Genomic DNA, 24,101 nt, shown 5'->3' on the forward strand with positions numbered 1-24,101 from the left:
AAAATCCTTTGTATTTCTATGGTGTGTAGACTATTACAATATGCTCTAGAAGCTTCAGAAATTAGCTTCAAAGTTTTTTTAATGTTTAGAAACCAAACTATTTATTTAATACATTAAATGATTTAGCTGTAATGAATAATGAATCATTGGTCCTATGTATGTCATTTCACCCAATATTATGGCCATAGATTATCAAATTATCCCTTCTATGTAGAAAATTACATTTTTAAACAGTTTAGATGTAATTGCACAATTATTTTGTATGCTGTGAGTCTCACATATGGTTTTGCATAGGAAAAATGTAATGTTTAGGTTGTTTTCAATAAAACTTCACAATAAGGTGGAGAATGTTCGATTTGCCTACTGGGGGGCAGAGTCCCACAGCTCCGCTAAAACCATTGACAAGTGCGTGCCATTTTCAAGGGATTGTTAAATACATTTTTACTATTTGGTTGTAATACCATCACCTCTTGAAGAGCATAGTCAAACCTACAATTTTCTGATTATTCCATGCAAAACAATTATACACATTTAGCTCTATCATCAGAGTTATTCAGCCTGTAACTGCAACAACTGATCATGTAATTTCAGATACGTAGGGTAGCCTCATGATATCTCTCAATATTAGCCACCATTAATTGGATATTTGAGTGATATAAAAAAATAACTATACCTGACAAGTATGAGTGGTTTAGGTTCATATCCCACCCTTTGTGGGCTTTGCTTGTCAAGCAGCAGATGGGCCCATGCAGTTAGCTAAACATAGTGACCTAATGTAATTTTTTCTCAAACCAACATAGGCCTACCTAGTGAAGTTAGCTAACATGTTCCCATTTTCAAAATTGTTTTTAAGAGTGTTTCATTACGGTTACTGCTGACAGACATGATTTATGGACCACTTCAAATTGGTTAGCTAGCTAATAACAGATCACGTCAATATGGCTAGGTAACAAGATAACGTTCAGGGGATAAACTAGATGGCTATATCCAAATAGTGTTTGATTAGCTTGCCATCTATAGTAATGATGACAGAAATCCGACTGACAACTTTACCAGGACGAGGACTTGCGGATGTCAAGCACTTTCAAAAAGCTTAATCTCTGTTGAAGCAAGTTAAATTGTGTTGTTTGCTAAGCTAGCTAAGTACTAAATGGATAGGTACTTTCAGATATCTGAAATGACATGATCATTGATGTTTACTGATCATGAAGAACATGCAGTTACTTGCTGTATAACTCTGATGATAGAGCTAAATGTATGCAATTGTTTTGCATGGAATAATCAGACATTTGCTCAATAGGTGATGATATGAAAACCAACTAGATATAACATTTATTTAACAATCCCTTGAAAATGGCACGTAGTTGTCAATAGTTTTAGCGGAGCTGGTGGTCTCCTTGCCCCCCATCAGCCAAATTGAACGTACTGCGACGCTTGAATGAAAACAACCTATTATTCTGTTATTTAAAATTGTGTTTTATTTTTTAACAAAATTGACTAGAGAATAGAATAATAGTGTATTTATTTAAGTTGTTCTACCAGTTATCAATTTTTTTCAATGTTTAAAAAAATTAAGCCCAGTGGTTATTCTGTGACTTTAACTAATACACTTCTTTTTTTTTTTTGCCGTGGTATAATTTCTGTATCAAGTATCGTGATACTAAACCTGGTATCGGTATTGAAGTCAACATTCTGGTATTGTGACACACACACACACACACACACACACACACACACACACACACACACACACACACCACATCCCCTGCTGATTTTGTACGTTTGCCCACTGACAAAGAAATGATCAGTCTATAATTTTAATGGTAGGAGTATTTGAACAGTGAGAGACAGAATAACAACATAACAACAATCGCCAAGCAGCTTGGTGAGAAGGTGACAACAGTTGGGGCGATTATTCGGAAATGGAAAAACACAAAAGAACTGTCAATCTCCCTCAGCTTGGGGCTCCATGCAAGATCACCTCGTGGAGTTGCAATGATCATGAAAACGGTGAGGAATCAGCCCAGAACTACACGGGAGGATCTTGTCAATGATCTCAAGGCAGCTGGGACCATAGTCACCAAGAAAACAATTGGTAACACACTACGCCGTGAAGGACTGAAATCCTGCAGTGCCCGCAAGGTCCTCCTGCTCAAGAAAGCACATATACATGCCCGTCTGAAGTTGGCAATGAACATCTGAATGATTCAGAGAACAACTGGGTGAAAGTGTTGTGGTCAGATGAGACCAAAATGGAGCTCTTTGGCATCAACTCAACTCGCCGTGTTTGGAGGAGGAGGAATGCTGCCTATGACCCCAAGATCACCATCCCCACCGTCAAACATGGAGGTGGAAGCATTATGCCTTGGGAGCGTTTTTCCGCTAAGGGGACAGGACAATTTCACCGCATCAAAGGGATGATGGACGGGGCCGTGTACCGTCAAATCTTGGGTGAGAACCTCCTTCCCTCATTCAGGGCATTGAAAATGGGTCATGGATGGGTATTCCAGCATGACAATGACCCATAACACACGGCCAAGGCAACAAAGGAATGGCTCAAGAAGAAGCACATTAAGGTCGTGGAGTGGCCTAGCCAGTCTCCAGACCTTAATCCCATAGAAAATCTGTGGAGGGAGCTGAAGGTTCGAGTTGCCAAACGTCAGCCTCGAAACCTTAATGACTTGGAGAAGATCTGCAAAGAGGACTGGGACAAAATCCCTCTTGAGATGTGTGCAAACCTGGTGGCCAACTACAAGAAACGTCTGACCTCTGTGATTGCCAACAAGGGTTTTGCCACCAAGTACTGGTCATGTTTTGCAGAGGGGTCAAATACTTATTTCCCTTATTAAAATGCAAATAATTTTATAACATTTTAGACATGCGTTTTTCTGGATTTTTTTGTTGTTATTCTGTCTCTCACTGTTCAAATAAACCTACCATTAAAATTATAGACTGATCATTTCTTTGTCAGTGGGCAAATGTACAAAATCAGCAGGGGATCAAATACTTTTTTCCCTCCGTGTACGTTACAGAGGCATATGACAGCCCCCTTGGAATTTTCCAAAAGGCCCCTAAAGACTCTCAGACCATGATAAACATGATTCTCTGGTCTGATGAAACCAAGATTGAACTCTTTTGCCTGAATGTCAAGTGTCACATCTGGACGAAATTTGGCACCATCACTACGTAAAGCAAGGAGGTGGCAGCATCATGCTGTGGGGATGTTTTTCAATTGCACGGACTGGGAGACTAGTCAGAATCAAGGCAAAGATGAACGGAGCAAAGTACCTCAGACTTGGGGCAAAGGTTCACCGTGCAACAGGAAAACAACCCTGAGCACACAGCCAAGATGACAATGCAGTAGTGGCTTCGGGACAAGTCTCTGAATGTCCTTGAGTGACCCAGCCAGATCCCGGACTTGAACCCAATCTAAAACTTCTGGAGAGACCTGAAAATAGCTGTGCAGCAATGCTCCCCATCTAACCTGACAGAGCTTGAGAGTATCTGCAGAAAATAATGGGTGAAACTCCCCAAATACAGGTCTGCCTAGCTTGTAGGGTCATACCCAAGAAGACTCGAGGCTGTAATCGCTGCCAAAGGTGCTTCAACAAAGTACTGAGTAAATGGTCTGAATACTTACAGTTGAAGTCGGAAGTTTACATACACCTTAGCCAAATACATTTAAACTCAGTTTTTCACAATTCCTGACATTTAATCCTAGTAGAAATTCCCTGTGTTAGGTCAGTTAGGATCACCACTTTATTTTAAGAATGTGAAATGTCAGAATAATAGAAGAGAGAATGATTTATTTCAGCTTTTATTTCTTTCAACACGTTTCCAGTGGGTCAGAAGTTTCCATACACTCAATTAGTATTTGGGGCGGCAGGTAGCCTAGTGATTAGAGCGTTGGACTAGTAACTGAAAGGTTGCAAGATCGAATCCCTGATCTGAAAAGGTAAACATCTGTCGTTCTGCCCCTGAACAAGGCAGTTAACCCACTGTTCCTAGGCCGTCGTTGAAAATATGAATTTGTTCTGACTTGCCTAGTTAAATAAAGGGGGAAAAATGGTAGCATTGCCTTTAAATTGTTTAGCTTGGGTCAAACCTTTCGGGTAGCCTTCATCAAGCTTCCCAAAAAGTACGATCTTTGTCCCCATGTGCAGTTGCAAACCGTAGTCTGGTGGTTTTGGAGCAGTGGCATCTTCTTTGTTGAGCGCCTTCAGGTTATGTCGATATAGGACTCATTTACTGTGGATATAGATACTTTTGTACTGGTTTCCTCCAGCATTTTCACAAGGTCCTTGCTTTTGTTCTGGGATTGATTTGCACTTTTTGCACCAAAGTACGTTCATCTCTAGGAGACAGGATGCGTCTCCTTCCTGACGGGTATGCCGGCTGTGTGGTCCCATGGTGTTTATACTTGCGTACTATTGTTTGTACAGATGAACGTGGTACCTTCAGGAGTTTGGAAATTGCTCCCAAGGATGAATCAGACTTGTGGAGGTCTACAATTGTTTTCTGAGGTCTTGACTGATTTCTTTTGATTTTCCCATGATGTTAAGCAAAGAGGCACTGAGTTTGAAGGTAGGCCTTGAAATACATCCACAGGTACACCTCCAATTGACTCAAATGATGTCAATTAGCCTATCAGAAGCTTCTAAAGCCATGACATAATTTTATGGAATTTTCCAAGCTGTTTAAAGGCACAGTCAACTTAGTGTATGTAAACTTCTGACCCACTGGAATTGTGATGCAATGAATTATATGTGAAATAATCTGTCTGTAAACAATTGTTGGAAAAATGTATTGTGTCTTGCACAAAGTAGATGTCCTACCTGACTTGCCAAAATTATAGTTTGTTAACAAGAAATTTGTAGAGTGGTGGAAAAACGAGTTTCAATGACTCCAACCGAAGTGTATGTGAACTTCCGACTTCAACTGTATGTAAATGTGATATTTCAGTTTTTCTCTTTTAATACATTCGCAAACATTTCAAAAAATTTGTTTTTGCTTTGTCATTATGGGTATTGTGTGTAGATTGATGGGGGAAAAAAACAATTTAATCAATTTTAGAATAAGGCAAAATGTGGAAAAAGTCAAGGGGTCTGAATACTTTCCAAATGCACTGTATAGCATTGTGGAATGAAATTCAATTTGTGAGTGTTAAATCCTAGAATGCAACAACACAAATGAATTCCATAAAATGTAATTACATTTCATAAATGCAATAACAATAACTTTTTGTTGTTGTTTTTGTTTGTTTTGTTTGCCTTTCAGTTGGAGGTAGGCGGGAGGAAGAAATTCTACATATTTTTTGCTTCATAAATAGATTACACTCTTAGAAGAAAGGGTTCCAAAAGGGTTCTTCGGCTATCACCATAGGAGAACCCTTTTTAGTTCCAGGTAGCCAAAAACCCCAAAAGGGTTCTTCAAAGGGTTATCCTATGGGGACAGCCGAAGAACCCTTTTAGGTTCTAGATAGCACCTTTTTTGTAGAGTGTAGAGTTAAAGAGAAGCTGACAGGACGTTGCCTTTATTCAACAATGTAGTTATTCATAATGTAACTGCCCTTTGGTCATTATCCCTTTTGGAGGCGTGCGTGCATGCATGCTTATAAGTCTGAAAAGTTGACGCTATGGATGAATGGCCACACTCCTAGCACTCTTGTTGATGCTGGTAAAATAAACAGGAGTGGGTGAGGAAGTTGTGTTTATTTATTTGGGCATCCATGCATTGGACATCTCTGTGGGGACATGGCTACATTAACAGGAAATGAAAGCATTTTGAACCTGCTGTGATGGTTCATTGTGTTTCTGAGCAAAACCCAACTGGTTATTTAGCTGAAGTTTTCATGTGGTTTATCATAATTATTGGTGAATTTGATACAGTATATGATGGTCGGAGGTTGGAGAATGCTTGTGAGATGAGCACGAGATAGAGTTAGCCAGTGAGATTCATTCAATTGAAATTGATTGAACCCATAATGTTTTGATTCAAAAACATACACTCATGTTGACCAAGGTTGCGCTGGTATTAATTTCCTGATGATATTTCTCACTGCCTGTCGATGTATGCTTTCTAGTGGTCAAGACTGGCACACTATTCATCCTCTGATGTTGTCTACCTCCCTCCATGTTTGTCCCTGTAGACTCTCCCACCCTTCTTCATTAACCCTTCCATTGTCTTCCCCCTGTAGGAGAGTCCACGGCTGCTGCCGGTGCCGCCACTGCAGCTTTACGGCCTCTGACACCTCATCACTTCTGGATCACTTCAACACGGCCCACTGCCAGGATTCCTCCGCCTCCTCTCATCCCTCCGCTTCCTCCGCCACCACCAACGGCTGCTCCGCCACTACCCCCTCCACCCTCAGCATCAAGGAGGAGAGCAAGGGCGACCTCAAGCTCTACAGTCTGGTTCCCCCGGAGGGTCGCGCCGCTGAGGCAGGGCCGGGTGCCGAGGGGGGGGTGAAGAGTGAGGCCCTGGACGAGAAGGACACCCAGGGCCCCAAGGGATGGGTGGAGGCCAGAGAGGCCCAGGCCCAAGCCCACGCAGCAGGCCTAGTATGGGTGCCTAAGGAGCGGGCCGGGGACATCCTGAGGGGTAGTCCGGCCCAGTATCCCCAGGGCGCCCTGCATCTACTCAATGCTGTGGCCGCCTCTCAGGAGCAACAGCACCACCAGCAGAAGGGGGGTTCAGCGGTGCTCAGGGACTCCCCAAGCCTGGTGTTCAGCCTGGGGGGGGTCGACTCCAAGGCCTTCCTGTCAGGACAGCCCCAGGGCGGTGCCGAGAAGCCCGGGCATCTGGTGCAGCAGTACTCCTCACCCACCGAAGGCAAGGCCGCCAAGGAGGAGTCCCAGTCGCTCCTACGGGTAAGTAAACTCTCCACTTTCTCTCCTTCCTCACCCTCTCTTGTTTTGTTTTTTTTCACTCCACTACCCATCTCTGTTCATGGAAAACAGACTATTTTGGACTCTATTCTCCTGTGTTTTAATGGCCTAAGTTCTGCTACTGTGCTCTGCTGGAGGTCACTGCAGTGCAGAGAGAGAGAGAACCAAGGCGACAGCCATTTTGAAGCCATCGTCCCTGAATGATGAATGGTGGAGCTCCGAGTTGTGCCACACCAGAGAGCCTCTGTTATGTTCTCATCCCTCACATCCTTCTCATCCTTAGAGTCTCGCTCTAGTCTCCCACCATGTTTATCAATCCCCCAAAGCTGATGTTTGTCTCCCCTGCTCGGCCTTAATGAGGTAAGACCAAGCCAGCAGAACAGCAGAATGAACCGCCTCTGGTTAATTCTCCCTCTCTCTGAGCTCCGACCAGTCTAATTGAGATATTGCTTCCAGCCACCCTGAGACTTACAGACACGACAATGGCTATCTCTCACACACAAACACAAACACACACACACACACACACACACACACACACACACACACACACACACACACACACACACACACACACACACACACACACACACACACACACACACACACACACACACCACAGCTAAAAACAATGGTTCAATGAGGAAGCTGAGAGAAAACACATTTCTGGCTATTTGTCAATAGAGGCCTTCCTTTCTCTATGCAGCTGATTTTAATTCAGAGATAAGAATCTCACATTAAGACTTGATTGACTCAGTGCGGTCTGTATTGAATCTGTCTCGCTGGTTCATTTGGCTTTGGAGTTAATGTCCTCACTCATTCTGGCACTCCCAACGGGTCTTTGGCTTTGTGGATCCGACATCGGCGTTTGATTCCCAGGCTGTCAATCATGTCTTTCAGCGGACATCAGCACATAGTGTACAAGTTAATAAATAACAAATATCAACACAGCGGCCATCTTGAAGGCCTCTTCACAATGACTTGGAGACTTTGAGTCATCATCCCTCACCTCACACACTGTCAGAAAGAAGAGATCACACTGATTACAAAGATTAGCAGCAGTAACTGGCATGTGTGTGTGTGTATGTGTGTGTGCATGTTCTGTGTTTACACTGTACAGTGCAGTGGAGGCTTCAGCATCGGGATATTTGCCACAAAATGCCTGCAGGCCCCATTCAGTCATGCTTAGTGAGTTTCATAAATATCTACAAAACTGTGTTTAAAGTCAGAGATAAGACTGGCGGTGCAGGCTATTTTTGGGGCTTGTCTGTAGTTATAAAGGTGTGGAGAGACACGGCATGGCAGGAACAGACTGCCTTAGAATTCACCATTAGAAGAAGACGATTGCCTCACAAAGAGGCCTTTAATGTAATTTTCCCGACGCCTTCACCACTACTGCCATCTGACATTGAAATAAAATTGGTCTCCATTGGAAATATCTTCTTCCCAAGGTCAGGCAATTGTATGTATTTCAGTGTGGACTCAACGGCTTCATGACATGTTCTGCATATGTTATGTCTAGCGTTTACTTTGAACTGAAGCAGGGCTGGACTTAACAGAGGGAGGTGGGAGATGGTGGCGGGTTATCCCACAAAGCTCTGACATCATCTCTTGCTCCCATCTGCTGTGCTTCACCCACATTTCATTCAACCCCTTTGACACAGAACATTGAGAAACTGTCGACTGCCCACGGGGACAGCCGCACTTCCTACGAGCTCTCCATCCAAACTCCATCATTGTCTTATGTAACACATTCATTTAAAAAAAACAAAAAGCTGATTTTGTCTCTCAACATTAGAACTGGGCTGTGTGGATTTGAATAATGTGCTTTTGTGCGTTATTCAGTCTCTCTTAGTCTATATGCGTTGTCTTTGGCATTTCTCTTTTTCTTCCTTCTCTTTATGGACAGTTCTGGGTTGGGGAGACATTGGCAGCCCTGGCTGTGTTGGCAGACGCCAGGCTCGGGCGTGGCACGGCTGAGCAGCGCGGTTCAGTCATTATCTAAGGCGTGTCGACGCAGTGTGTGAAAGGATTGGGGCGGGGGCGGAGATTAGACCATAGTCTTCAGGAAATGTTGAATCAGAATGTTTTGGGACAGCTCAGGGCTTAATGGGTCTCAGAAGGGCTCTGAGGTTTTTAGCGTCAATCGTCACAATGTTTTTTCAGTTACCATGACTTAGCTTATGAGTCATCACCTAGAATTATTACATGGGGCAAACCAAAGTAAAGGGAGGTGTTCTTAAAGCATAAGAACCTGAGAAACCAGGTTTGTACTTAGCCTCACACAGTTTAGTACTTCACTTTCTTAAATCCCACTCATATTCTCAGGTTTTAATCTGTGACATGGGTTTGTATTTGTATTTGTTTTTATTATGGATCCCCATTAGCTGCTGCCAAAGCAGCAGCTACTCTTCCTGGGGTCCAGCGAAATTAAGGCAGTTTATACAATTTTCAAAACATTACAATACATTCACAGATTTCACAACATATTGTGTGCCCTCTGGCCCCTACTCCACCACTACCACATATCTACAGTACTAAATTCATGTGTATGTATAGTGTGTGTGTGTGTGTGTGTGTGTGTGTGTGTGTGTGTGTGTGTGTGTGTGTGTGTGTGTGTGTGCATGTGTCTGTGCCAATGTTTGTGTTGCTTCACAGTCCCCGCTGTTCCATAAGGTGTTTTTTTAAATCTGTTTTTTAAATGAAATTTTACTGCTTGCATCAGGTACTTGATGTGGAATAGAGTTCTATGTAGTCATGGCTCTATGTAGTACTGTGTGCCTCCCATAGTCTGTTCTGAACTTGGGGACTGTGAAGAGTCCTCTTGTGGCATGTATTGTGGGGTATGCATGGGTGTACGTGTTGTGTGCCAGTAGTTTAGACAGAAGGCTCGGTGCATTCAACATGTCAATACCTCTCATAAATAAAAGTAGTGATGAAGTCAATCTCTCCTCCACTTTGAACCAGGAGAGATTGACATACATATTATTAATATTAGCTCTCTGTGTACATCCAAGGGCCAGCCGTGCTGCCCTGTTCTGAGCCAATTGCAATTTTCCTAAGTCCATTTTTTTGTGGCACATGACCACACGACTGAACAGTAGTCAAGGTGTGACAAAACTAGGGCCTGTAGGGCCTGCCTTGTTGATGGTGTTGTTAAGAAGACAGAGCATCACTTTATTATAGACAGACTTCTCCCCATCTTAGCTACTACTGCATCAATATGTTTTGACCATGACAGTTTACAATCTAGGGTTACTCCAAGCAGTTTAGTCATCTCAACTTGCTGAATTTCTACATTATTTATTACAATGTTTAGTTGAGGTTTAGGGTTTAGTGAGTGTTTTTGTTCCAAATTCAATGCTTTTAGAAATTCACTGCTTTTAGTTTTAGAAATATTTAGGGCTAACTTATTCCTTGCCACCCACTCTGAAACTTACTGCAGCTCTTTGTTGAATGTTGCAGTCATTTCAGTCGCTATTGTAGCTGACGTGTATAGTGTTGAGTCATCTGCATACATAGACAATCTGGCTTTACTCAAGTCAGTGGCATGTTGTTAGTAAAAATTTAACAAGCAAGGGGCCTAAACAGGTACCCTGGGGAATTCCTGATTCTAACTGGATTATATTTGAGAGGCTTCCATTAATGAACACCCTCTGTGTTCTGTTAGACAAGTAACTCTTTATCCACATTATAGCAGGGGGTGTAAAGCCATAACACATACATTTTTACATCAGCAGACTATGAACGATAATGTCAAAAGCTGCACTTAAGTCTAACAAGACCCACAATCATTTTACAATCAATTTCTCTCAGTCAATCATCAGTTATTTGTGTAAGTGCTGTGCTTGTTGAGTGTCCTTCCCTATAAGCATGCTGAACTTCTGTTGTCAGTTTGTTTACTGTGAAATAGCATTGTATCTGGTCAAACACAATTTTTTCCAGAAGTTTACTAAGGGTTGGTAACAGGCTGATTGGTCGGCTATTTGAGCCAGTAAAGGCACCTTTACAATTCTTGGGTAGCGGAATGACTTTAGCTTCCCTCCAGGTCTGAGGGAACACACTCTCTAGTAGTCTGAAATTGAAGATGTGGCAAATAGGAGTGTCAATATTGTCTGCTATTATCCTCAATAATTTTCCATCCAGATTGTCAGACCCTGGTGGCTTGTCATTGTTGGTAGACAGCAATAATTTTTTCACCTCTTCCACACTGACTTTACGGAATTACATGTCATCCCTAAGTTTGCTTATCTTGCTGTGTGTCTCAATATTAGTCACAGATTACAGATTTTATTCATGACACTGGAGAGAAGGGGGGATTTTGATTGGCGAAAATGAACACCTGCATGTCCAATGACATCATTCATTGCCATTAATTATAATTTTATCAATATGAAATCAGAACTTTCATCACTAATCTAGATCATTTATCACAGTTGGTTTGCTGGTCCACAATGACCAATTCTTCTCTGGTGGTCCTGATTATAGCTAACAGGAAAGTGATGGAAAGTCTGTCCGTCAGTCTGTCTGTTCTTTTCGACCACGATGACAAATCCTCTGGTTCAAAGCAGGAGCAGGGTTTATGATGGTTTATGATGATTTATAGTAGCAACACTCAGTGACAGTACAACAGTACTGATGGTTGCAGAGCTCCTAGTAGAGTTGTCAATTGATTTCTCACATGACTTGCCAGTCAGTGCAACCTTAAGCTATTATGACTGTGTTCAAAGTGTGGCCTTCTCCAGTCTCCTCTGGCCTTCATGGCAGTCACTGCCCCGCAGGCTCTCTCTCTTCTTAAGGGCTGTGCCAGTATCCACTAAAGAGTCTGAGTCTTGACTCCCAGCTTCCCCCTGTCTTGATTAGGCTCTGCCCTCCCATGCTCGCACACATGCACACACCCGCACACAAGCACGTACTCACACACTCATATACAAACACACACAGATACACACACTCACACCCACTCAGATGTGTGTGCAAACATACATATACAGACACACACACACACTGCTAAACAAACCACTGTGAAGCCGCAGCATCTCCCTGAGGTACGGAGATCAGGCACCGTGCCACTGTGAAGTTCCAGCTTCCACTCAGCCACTGTGAAGTTCCAGCTTCCACTCAGTCACTGTGAAGTTCCAGCTTCCACTCAGCCACTGTGAAGTTCCAGCTCCTAGCTTCCACCAGTCGTAACTATGCAGAGACGGCCAGTTGCTAGCCGACCCACATGCCACTGACCTGTTATTGGCTGATCTGGTGTCTGTGCTAATTATGTAGCTGAACGTCTGCTCTGCTGCTTCCTCTGTCTGTTGCTAACTGGTGTTTAGCAATTTAACCCACCAACAGATCAATGCAAGCGTGTAATGTGTGCGTGTGTGTGACGCCAAAAGCTTCGTTTCTCAATTTTTACAACATGATGAATACATTCATGAAACTATTTTGTACTATTAAAGATTTCCACAGCTCAAATCAGATATTTAAAAATCAAGTTTTGAGTCCTGTAGACTGGCTGAAACATCACACATCTCAAAACTTCTCAAAACGAGTTAATAGGCCCACCTGTATTGGTCTCCAGGGGTGAAATATCCCTCTGACTTTTATAAAATCTCTCTTCAACACCTTGGAGGTAGAGGATAGCATTAAAGTAGTGCTTGTCTGTCAAGGACGCGCTCTGAATATTTTTGATCCAACCCCCTCCGATCCTGCCATGGGCCATTCCTTCACACAGCTTATTTGATTCAGTTCTGTTCTTAGATTCTCTCGATATCCCAGTGGCATAGGCAAAGACTGACGCCGTTCTTCTAACATCAACCAATAATTCCTTCAGACAGAGACAGGGCTTCAATAGGCAGATAAAGAGGGTTGTGTGTGTGTGATAAGGTGAAGCCATATTAATCACCTGGGGCTCCAATTTGACCCCTGGTGACATAGATAACCTGAGGGGAGTGGTGTCTGGGTTAAGGGCATTTGATGGGAGTTGGGGAGTTGGAGTACGCCCTCAGCAGAGACTCAGGAGGAAGAAGGGCAGGGGGGATGCTGCTGCTGTTGCTGAGGGGATTGTTTCTAAAGAACTAAATATCTGCCATTATATTAGTCCAGAGGGATTTTCTAGGTACAAACATCCTGGTGTTTTTATATATTTCCCTTTTTTTGACAGAGGAGAGTGGGACAGGGAGTTACCTTGTCATCCAATGTCAAATCAAATCAAATCAAAGTTTATTTGCCACGTGCGCCGAATACAACAGGCCTTACAGTGAAATGCTTACTTACAGGCTCTAACCAATAGTGCAAAAAAGGTATTAGGTGAACAATAGGTAGGTAAAGAAATAAAACAACAGTAAAAAGACAGGCTATATACAGTAGCGAGGCTATAAAAGTAGCGAGGCTACATACAGACACCGGTTAGTCAGGCTGATTGAGGTAGTATGTACATGTAGATATGATTAAAGTGACTATGCATATATGATGAACAGAGAGTAGCAGTAGCGTAAAAGAGGGGTTGGCGGGTGGTGGGTGGGACACAAGGCAGATAGCCCGGTTAGCCAATGTGCTGGAGCACTGGTTGGTCGGCCTAATTGAGGTAGTATGTACATGAATGTATAGATAAAGTGACTATGCATATATGATAAACAGAGAGTAGCAGCAGCGTAAAAAGTGGGGTGGGGGTGGGGGGGGGGGGGGGGGGGGCACAGAATGCAAATAGTCTGGGTAGCCATTTGATTACCTGTTCAGGAGTCTTATGGCTTTGGGGTAAAAACTGTTGAGAAGCCTTTTTGTCCTAGACCTAGGTTGGAGGGAGGGAGGGATGGATGGATGGAGGACGGAATGAGGAAGAGGAGTGGGAAAGTAGGGCTCCTCTGCTCTCCATTTCTCCTGTGCTGACGAGAGAAAGAGAAGAAGAATGAGAGAAAAGGAGAGAGAAAGAGAGAACAGCAGTAAGAGGATGGGGTAGAGAGAGGGGTGAGTTAAGCAAACATACAAACAAGAACAAGCTGTTCTCCACAACAACTGAATGTACACAGCAGCTACCTAGCGTAACAAATTCCCAATACGTGTGGAGAAGTTTCTCCTCGTGTTAGACATAACTTTAGAACTGTGCGGACGATCATAGCATAGTTAACCCTGTCTGTTGACAGACATAGCCAGTTCTTCTGAGTAGGATTACATACACTACATGTCCAAAAGTATGTGGACAACTTCTCGTCGAACATCTCGTTCCAAAATCATGGCCATTAATATGGAGTTGGTCCCCCTTTGCTGCTATAGCAGCCTTTAGATGTTGGAACATTGCTACGGGGACTTGCTTCCATTCAGTCACAAGAGCGTTAGTGAGGTCTGGCACTGATGTTGGGCGATTAGGCCTGGCTCGCAGTCGCGTTCCAATTCATCCCAAAGGTGTTCGATGGGGTTGAGGTCAGGACTGCGGACCAGTCAACTTCTGGCACACCAATCTTGACACACCATTTCTGTATGGACCTCGCTTTGTGCATGGGGCATTGTCATGCTGAAACAGGAGCTTTCCCCAAACTGTTGCCACAAAGTTGGAAGCACAAAATCGTCTAGAATGTCATTGTATGCTGTAGCGTTAAGATTTCCCTTCACCGTAAGTAAGGGGCCTAGCCCGAATCATGAAAAACAGCACCAGACCATTGTTCCTTCTCCACCAAACTTTATAGTTGGCACTATGCATTGCGGCAGGTGGCGTTCTCCTGGCACCCGCCAAACCCAGATTTGTTTGTCGGACTGCCAGATAGTGAAGCGTGATTCATCACTCCAGAGAACACGTTTCCACTGTTCCAGAGTCGAATGGTGGTGAGCTTTACACCACTCCAGGCAATGCTTGGCATAGCGTATGGTGATCTTAAGCTTGTGTGTGGCGGCTCGGCCATAGAAACCGATTTCATGAAGCTCCCGACGAATAGTTATTGTGCTGACATTGCTTCCAGAGGCAGTTTGGATCTTGGTAGTGAGTGTTGCAAACGAGGACAAACAATTTTTAGGTGCTTCAGCACTCGGCGGTCCCGTTCTGTGAGCTTGTGAGGCCTACCACTTCGTGGCTGAGCCGTTGTTGCTCCTAGACATTTTCACTTGCCAATAACAACACCGGGGAACCGGGGAAGCTCTAGCAGGGCAGACATTTTTACGAACTGACTTGTTGGAATGGTGGCATCCTATGACGGTGCCACGTTGAAAGTCACTAAGCTCTTCAGTAAGGCCATTCTTCTGCCACTGTTTGTCTATGGAGATTGCATGGCTGTGTGCTTTATTTTATAAATTTGTCAGCAACGGGTGTGGCTGAAATTGCCGAATCCACTAATTTGAAGGGGTGTCCACATACTTTTGTATATATAGTGTATGTACTGAATGTCTAGAGAGAAGTGCCATGTGTCACAGTGTGAAAGGTCCCGTAGGGTTAGCATTTCAAAGATGACGGTGAATCTGTTAACCTGTCAAATTATATATAGTAATATATGCCAATTAGCAGACACTTTTATCCCAAATAAATTACAGTCATGCGTGCATACATTTTACTTATGGGTGGTCCCAAGAATTGAACCCACTACCCTGACGTTATAAGCACCGTGCTCTACCAACTGAGCTACAGAGTAACCCGGAATGCAGGGGGTTATAAATGAAGGTAAAGAGTTAGCATTCACCATTGTTGATGTGAGACGGAACAGAAGGCAGAGAGAGTGGAGGGGGAGCAGTTAGGGAAGTGGTCCAGGTGAGTGGCTCGGCTCTGCCCAGCGCTGGGCTGGCGACGCCAGACAGATGGCATTTCTTAGGGGGCATGGCCACTGGCACAGGGCTGAGGATGGAGGGATGGGGAAAGAGGATGAGGTGTGGTGACTATCTCTAGTGACCTGTTACAGTCACAGGGCTTAGGATGGAGGGATGGGAAAAGAGGAGGGATGGTGGGATTGAGGGACGGAGGTTAGGTGTGGTGGCTGCCTCTAGTGACCTGTTAGTGCGACTCCTTCCTCATCCCTGCTGCTGCTGCTGCTCATTTCGACAGCTGCCGGTGATTGTGCTGACATGGCACATCCTATCTTCTGCCAGCCTTACCTGTGAACACCTGTCTCTTACCAAGCACAACAACGTCTCTAAACTCCCTGAGAAAATTAATAAATCAGCACTTCAACCCTAAGATTGTCTGGGCCAGGCTGTGCATACACAATCACCTGCTGCATTATGGAACAGGTTATAAAGTCTGAAGGCTGGATGGTGGATGGTGAAGTCCTGCCACCCATGTCCACCTTTTATTCCATGGCTACATTTTGGAAAATGTTCAGGGCACCAAACTACATAAGTGTACCAAGTTTCATGCTTTTCTGAAAAAGCCCTCCCTTCCCCACTGCACTGCTCCCTCAACGTCATCAAAACGAAGGAGCTGATTGTGACCTCAGAAGGCTGAAAATGTTTGGCTTGGCCTGTAAGTCCCTCGTGAACTACTAAAGATGCACCATTGAGATCATCCTGTCGAGCTGTATCACCGCCTGGTATGGCAACTGCACTGGTGCGGTCAGCCCAACACATCACAGGGGGCACACTGCCTGCCCTCCAGGACATCTACAGCACCCGGTGTCACAGGAAGGCCAAGAAGATCATTAAGGACCTCAGCCACCGAGCCACGTCCTGTTCACTCCACTACCATCTAGAAGGCGGAGACAGTACAGTTAAATAGTTACCACTAGCTGGCCTCCACCCAGTAACCTGCCCTGAACTTAGTCACTGTTACTAGCTGGCTAAAACCCGCTACTCCACCCTGCACCTTAGAGACTGCCGCCCTATGTACATTGTCATTGAACACTAGTCACTTTAATAATGTTTACATACTGTTTTACCCACTTCATATGTATATACTGTATTCTAGTCAAGGCCTATCCTATATAACTACTGCTGTACATACCTTTTCTATTCATATACTGTCCATACTGTCTGTGCACACATCGTATACATATATATTGTTCTATTCCGGACTCTGACATTGCTCATTCTAAAATGTCTTAATTCCTTTGTTTTTATTTGGGGGATTTACGTGCATTGTTTTGTATTGTTAGTTATTACTGCACTGTCACTACACCCACTATCACATCTGCAAAATATGTGTACGCAACCAATAACATTTTATTCGATAAACAGTAGTTTAGCGTTTAGTCTAGTGTTATGAGCAGGAGAAGCTCTGTTGTCCCTGCAAGTCTAAAGATGCCAGTGACAAACGTGATAAGTGGTATTGTTATGGAGTTATAATTGTTAGTAGGGAGTTGTCTGACTCATATTGCTCAAGTAGAACACTGTGATCTGGAAGGTCTAATAAAGTAGAACAGTCATGATGATGTTCACGTTATGAATACCACACTTGGCCTGCCTGGTGACATTTTCCATTGTGTTTTATGGTGTTCATATGGAGGGAGAGAAAGTTACAACAAAATAGAGGGTGTTTCCTATCATTAGCTCTACAGCCTTAAAGGGTTAATTTGTCCTTACTAATAATTTACCTATTCCCTATATACTGCACTACTTTTGACCAGGCCCCATAGAGCTCTGGTCAAAGGTAGCGCACTATGTAGGGAATAGGGTGCCATTTTGGCCACATTCTTAGATAGTTGTCTATGTACCTAGATCGTCTGTAGCTTTTCTGAATACTGTTGACTGAACACGTATTTCAGATAGAGGTAGCATTGTTTTTTTGTCTCATTGTATTTGTTCAATGATTCCATGTCAGAATATCAATGCATGTCAAACAGGTCCTGCCACTACAGTGTAAGGCCATCCTTTTTGGCTAAAATAACAATACAGCATTAAAATCGTTCCCAACATTCTAAAAAGCAAGATCCCTTCGAGCTTTTCATTCATATGAAGAACTATGAGTCTTCCCCTATGTGTACACATTGTTAAAACCAAACAGTTAGAATACAGAGTGGCTATGTTGCCTTTGGCCTGGAGGCCATGTCCCCCTGGTCGCCAACCTTAATGTGGCAATAATCAGACTAGCGTAGCCTAGTGCTTTAGCGCTTCACCCCTTCTACACTACTTTACACTAGTGGGTTGTTCGGTTCTCTCAATTCTATCTTAAGGTATTTTACTCCGTGCACGAAATTAGAAGGGGCAGAGAATTGAAAGTGAGAGTGAATGTGTATTCGAGTACAATATAAATGAATTATGGCTGAAAGAAGGGTTGCTGTAAACAAAACTTCGACTCAAAGCAGATCCGAAATGAAATTCATTAACTCTGCCATAGTTTAAATTTCCGCATGCTGAGTCTAATTATATTCAGTGACAGCGGCTTTGATACGTCTCCACTGTAGGTTGCTGTGACTGTAATGTATTGAATTACTCCTAGAATCTTTCCTTATTTCATTTTCTTTTCTTTCTTTTTTTTGTCATGCCGTTTCCTTTTGCCCTCTTTCAATCTCTGGCTGTAGTTTTACCCCGAGGGGGAATTCGGCTTGACGGCGCAAATGTATTTTTCCCCTTAGTGAAGCAGTAGAATAATAATCATGGAAGCTTCTTCTTCGTTCATTCATTCGAGATAGAGAGAGAGAGTATTGAAAAGAACAGGATCATGGGATAAATCAAGTTTTTTTACTGATCATCAATATCCTCACTTGGGTAATTATGGATGACATTTATAGATTCTGAACTTTTACTGCAGGCTAAATCAGGGTCACACAGAATGTTTCTTGGTAGTCTTTAACAAATCTATTTTGAAACAAAAGTATACACCTCACACACATGCTTATGGGATCAACAAAAATAAGACTCCTCTAGCATGTCAGATATAGAGCTGCCATTTTATTACATTTTGAGTTTGTGTCCCAATATTACATTTTATACATCACAAAAGACTGAAATATAAAACAACGTTTAACATAGAAACACTGGATTTTTTGCTGTTTTAAAAAAAAATAATGTTTATTTTTTATGAAAAATATTAATGACATTCCACCCATGAGGCCACTAGAGGGCAATTTGGTCATTTGACTGCAGGAAAGGGGTCTATGACCCACGATGCCCTTTTATACAGACGATTGAGTTGGAAATCCTACCTGCACCCTGTCTGGCCCTCTGGTCCTCTCAGCCACAGCTAGTGTGTGTGTCTGGTCTAAGCAGGGCTTCAAAACAGAACAACCATCTAAATGGGCACCTGTATGGCCTTGTTTATGCTAACAGATGTTCTTTTTTAAAATTCTGCTCAGAGTTCATAGAAGTCATTGGCTTTGTTCGAGAGCATCAAATCCGTGACGCATTGTGGGTAAATTGTGACCGACTGAATGACTAGATATGTATAATCTTAAGTGATTTATACAGCGGGGGGTTATAATCCTGAATGCTGATTGGTTAAAACCGCATTCCAGCTGGTGTCTATTCCACAAGTTAACGCTGGCTAAATCTATGACGTTAAAATGCCTATCTACTCTGTTCCATCTGCCCAGCCAGGCAATTTTTTAAAACTTCATCTCCACTATAAAAAGAATCTAGACATTATCTCACATTTCATTTAGACTAATATTTAGTTTTCAACAGCGGAGATTTGTATAAACCTTGCTGTCTGTCTCTCCGACATTTGCAAAATTGTTTCAATATTAAAATTCGATGAGCTACAGGCATGAGCTTGTACTCAATACCTCTGAGTACCGGCAATCCTACTTGATCTGTCTTTCTGAGACCTGGCATACGGAACAGGATCTGGAATCCATTGTGGAGCTGCATGGCTACACAATTGTTAGATTGGACCAAAACATCAACTCTGGTAAGACAAATGGTGGTGGAGTTTGTACATTCATCATCGAGAAATATTGTAATCCTGCCCATATTACAACTAAGCACAAGGTCTGTAATAAAGACATTGCTCTTAACCTACGGCCAGGTTATTTATTGTTTACATAGCCCCCTCTGCTGACACCCAAATAGCTGCCGACTTAATTCATGACCTTGTATCCCAGGCTGAGACAATTACCTGAAGCAGTAAAGCTGATCCTGGGAGACTTTAACATGCACAATCTATCTGAACTTAGCATCATATCAATTACCATGTCCTACCCGAAATGAACCCTGTCTGGACCTCTGTTATGGTAGCATCCCAGGTGTGTATTTTTCCAAGGAATTGCCCAATCTTGGGGGTTGGGATCATAACATGGTTCAGCTCATCCCAGTCTACAAAGCACGTCTGCAGCGAGAGAAGGCTGAAAAGGTGGAGATTAAAAGCTGGACTCCTGAAGCGACTGAAGCCGTCCAGGACTGTTTTGAGTCCATGAACTGGGTGGCTCTGATGGACAGAGCCAATTACCTGGAAGAGGCAGCAGATACCCTCTCTGAGTACATCGGTTTCTGTGAGGATTCCCAAAAAGAAAGTTAACATCTTCCCCAATAATTAACCGTGGGTAACTCGAGAATTTAAAAAAGTGTTTAAATCAGGTGGCAGTAAAGAGGAAAGGAAAAATATTCAGAGGCAACTTTAAAGCAAAATTAAGGAGTACAAAGACAAATTAGAAAACCTTTTCAAGGACAAGGACAGTAGGAAAGCCTGGCAAGGGCTACAAACCATCACAAGCTACAAACCAAAGAGACATTGTATGACTGTTTAAAATGACCTTGCTTTTCAAATTATTTGGACAGTTTCTATTGTAGGTTTGACATGTGTGATTTTACATCGCAGCAAAAAGTGTCATACCAGCTCTTGATATACAGATTTCTGTGAATGACGTCAAGCAATACTTTCAACGTGTCATATGGTCCAGATGGCGTCAGCAGCAAGGCACTTCAGGCATGCGCAGACCATCACGCATTACCATTAGAGAAGCTGTTCCAGCTGTCACTGAACAGTGGGATAATTCCAGACTTATGGAAGAAGTCGCTGATTTCCTCAATACCTAAAAACAATAGGCCAAAAGAAAATAACGATTTACGCCCTGTAGCCCTGACATCTGTACCTATGAAGTGTTTTAAAAACATTTCCCATAGGGCGGCACACAATTGGCCCAGCATCGTTCTGGTTAGGGTTTGGCCGTCATTGTAAGGGTGTAGGCCGTCATTGTAAATAAGAATTTGTTCTTAACTGACCTGCCTAGATAAATAAAAGTTAAATAAAAAAAAATCTACAACAAATTAACTCTGGTCTCTCATCCCAATCAGACTTAAACACATTTGCATACCGTGCCTTCAGGGGTGTTGGTGATACATTACTGGTCATGCTGAACAATATCCATGAACATTTACAAAAGGCAAATTCTAGTGAAAATTGTATTCATTGACTTCAATAGAGCGTTTAACACCATCCAACCCCACCTACTAGTGGATAAACTGGTGAATTTGGGTGTCAACTCTATCCTGACTGAGTGGATTTATAGTTTCCTTGTGAACCGTACTCAACAAGTGAAGTTTAACGCTGCCATCTCTACATCAAGAATGGTGGATACGGGAGCCCCTCAAGGTTGCATACTTTCACCGATACTGTACACACTGTACACAAACGAGTGTCAAGCCTCTGGCACAGCCACAAGTTTTTTTTAAATATGCAGATGACACTGCTGTTGTGGGTTTCCTCCACCCAGACCAAGCCTCTCTTCAAGGTTTTGACAGAGAAACAGCTAAATTCGTCCAGTGCTGTGCAGATAACTGTTTTACTAGGATATATTGGCACGGTTTTGTCGACTTTGTCTCGGGCCTAACAACACCAATCCGAATATAACCTCCAAACGGCGGCTTCTCTGGCATTATCATTTCATTCTACATCAGTAGATCGGCAGTGGCCTGCAGTGCTGGCTGCAATGTCAAACCAGCCCGTTGCTCACCCCACAGAACCCCAGAACAGCTACCGTAGCAGATAAGACAGCTATATGGCCATTACTAATCTACAGTCATTGTTGCTAACAGATGTTTTTACAATTCTGCTCAAGGGTCATAGCACTCATTGCTCATCCCACATAGTTTCAGAACAGGCAGAGAAACATACACCTATACGTCCTTGCTATTGCTAACAGATGTGTTTAGACTTGTGCTTGAGGATCCTACACTCAGTAGAATCTTTTTCACTACCAAAGGGTTCTACCTGGAACCAAAAAGGGTTTTCCGATGAGGACAAACGAAGTACCCTTTTTTTCTAAGAATGTAGCACTTAATGCTCACCCCATATAGCCCCAGAACGGGCAGCTGAACAGACACCTGCCTGGCCTGTATTACTAGCAAATGTTTCTATCCTTGTGCTCAAGGGGTCCTAGCGCTCTCTGCACAGCCCACAGGAAGCAGGGTTTCCCCTCTCTCGCTGTCCTCATTTTCACACTATACCCAGTTTCCGGTCTAATAATACACATGAAAGCCTTGGTAGTATGAATGAAATCAACATCCAGGCTCTTTGTGGGCCTGGTTGCCCTTTAGGGGATGTGGGCTGGGCATCCTGGAAGGTACCAGCTATGCCATGGTGTAGTTGTCCTCTGAGGCTACATCCACTTCCACAACCTAGATAGCTTGCATCTGACTGTCATTCCAGGACTCTGTGTGTGTGTGTGTGTGTGTGTGTGTGCCTGTGTGTGTGCCTGTGTGTGGGTGTGCGGGCGTGTGTGTACGTCAGTGCATGCGTGTTTCTGTGAGGAGCATCATGGCCTGGTTATTTTCCTCCTGGTATAATAAGCTAAGCTGACATCACTTTAGATCCATCCGGGAGGGAGAGGTCATTATATAGTGTGAGCTGGGTTGTGTTACCCTGGTGGTTGGTTATTAGACTCACCCTGCATGGAGGGATTTCCTCTAGGGTCAGCTGGTCAGAGGACCACCTTGGGAGTTTTGGATCTCTCTCACATGGGCCCATAACATAACACAGACAGAACAGACTTATACTCTCACATCCAGAACCATTTCACTTTCACCACCATTCACAGAATATGTCACCCATCATAGACACCCATCTCTGCATTGATTCCTCCGGCCCTGTTGGACCATTCTTGATACACAGGGGAAACTGTTGTGTGTGAAAAACCCAGCAGCTTTGCAGTTCTTGACCGACTCAAACCGGTGCGCCTGGCACCTACTACCAAAGGCACTTAAATATTTTGTCTTGCCCATTCATCCTCTGAATGGCACACATACACAATCCATGTCTCAATTGTCATCCCCTTCCTTTCCTCCCCTCTCTTCCCCTCTCCTTTCCTGCCCTATCCTGCCCTCTCCTCCCCTCCATTCACCTATCCTCTCCTCCCCTCTCTTCTCCTCCCCTCCCCTCTCCTGCCCACTCCTCCCCTCTCCTCTTCTTCCCCTCTTATCCCTTCTCAACTCCTGCCATCCCCTATCATCACCTCGAGGGTTGCACATTTTGGGGAATATTCAGAGGTGTAAACTTTCAGTGGGAATTAATGGGAATATATGGGAATTAAAGGAAATATATGCAAATTAATATTAATACCATTTAAATGTAGATGCTTTTTTGCATTGGGTATATTTACCATATCATATGGAGACAGAAACATAACACGTTTACCTTATCATAAATAGACATAATTGCAAATGATTAAATCCTTTCAATAGAAATAAAACAAACTATTTAGTTATGAATTTAACTTTAATTAAATTAGTTGACTCTTCACATGGGGTGATTTCACTGAAAAACCAAAGAAAGGGAATATTGAATGATCCCCAATGATCCACTGCATCTCCCAAAAACGTTTTCAACATACATCTGTAAAATGATAGTCTAGAATCTAAAGCTTTGGTTGTCTTCCTATCAGGCTTCCATGTCTTCTCCTTGGACCTCCTCAATGTCCACCTCTTGAACATCAGACTCTGAGGCCTCATCTTCACTGTCACTTTCCAACCTTGTTGAGGATGGCTCGCTGTCAGGCTCAAAAGCCTCAAATTTGCCTGGATGGCCACCAATTTGTAAACCCTTGTATTGGTCAGCCTGTTGCATGCTTTGTTGTGTGTGTTCCCAAACAAGGACCAGTTGCGCTCTGAGGCGGCTGATGTTAGTGGGATTTGGAGGATGATGAAGGCAACAGGGGAAAGAGCGTCATATCCACAAAGTCCCTTCCACCGTGTGGCTGATGAGATATGTTGGCACAACTGCCATATTGCATTTCCATCCCAAAGCCCTTGCTTGGAAGTGTACTTCGCTAGACTGCCAAGATCCTTGCCCTCATCCAGGCCAAGGTGTCGAGACACGGTAGTGATGACACCATAGGCCTTGTTGATCTCTGTACCAGACAGGATGCTCCTGCCAGC

General features: G+C 43.4%; 1 protein-coding gene across 2 annotated transcripts in view; it reads left to right on the plus strand.

Annotated features, from left to right (window-relative positions):
- The window catches only part of trps1 (trichorhinophalangeal syndrome I), a 174,554-nt gene that overhangs the window by 65,145 nt on the left and 85,308 nt on the right, over positions 1-24,101 (plus strand). For both annotated transcript variants that reach the window (XM_014142659.2, XM_014142661.2), the window contains exon 5: positions 6,197-6,869. In XM_014142659.2, coding sequence (XP_013998134.1) covers positions 6,197-6,869 — 673 coding nt within the window. The remainder of the gene's footprint in view (positions 1-6,196; positions 6,870-24,101) is intronic.

Source organism: Salmo salar, chromosome 14, assembly GCF_965601325.2.
Source record: "Salmo salar chromosome 14, fSalSal1, whole genome shotgun sequence".
Classification (NCBI taxonomy): Eukaryota; Metazoa; Chordata; class Actinopteri; order Salmoniformes; family Salmonidae; genus Salmo; species Salmo salar.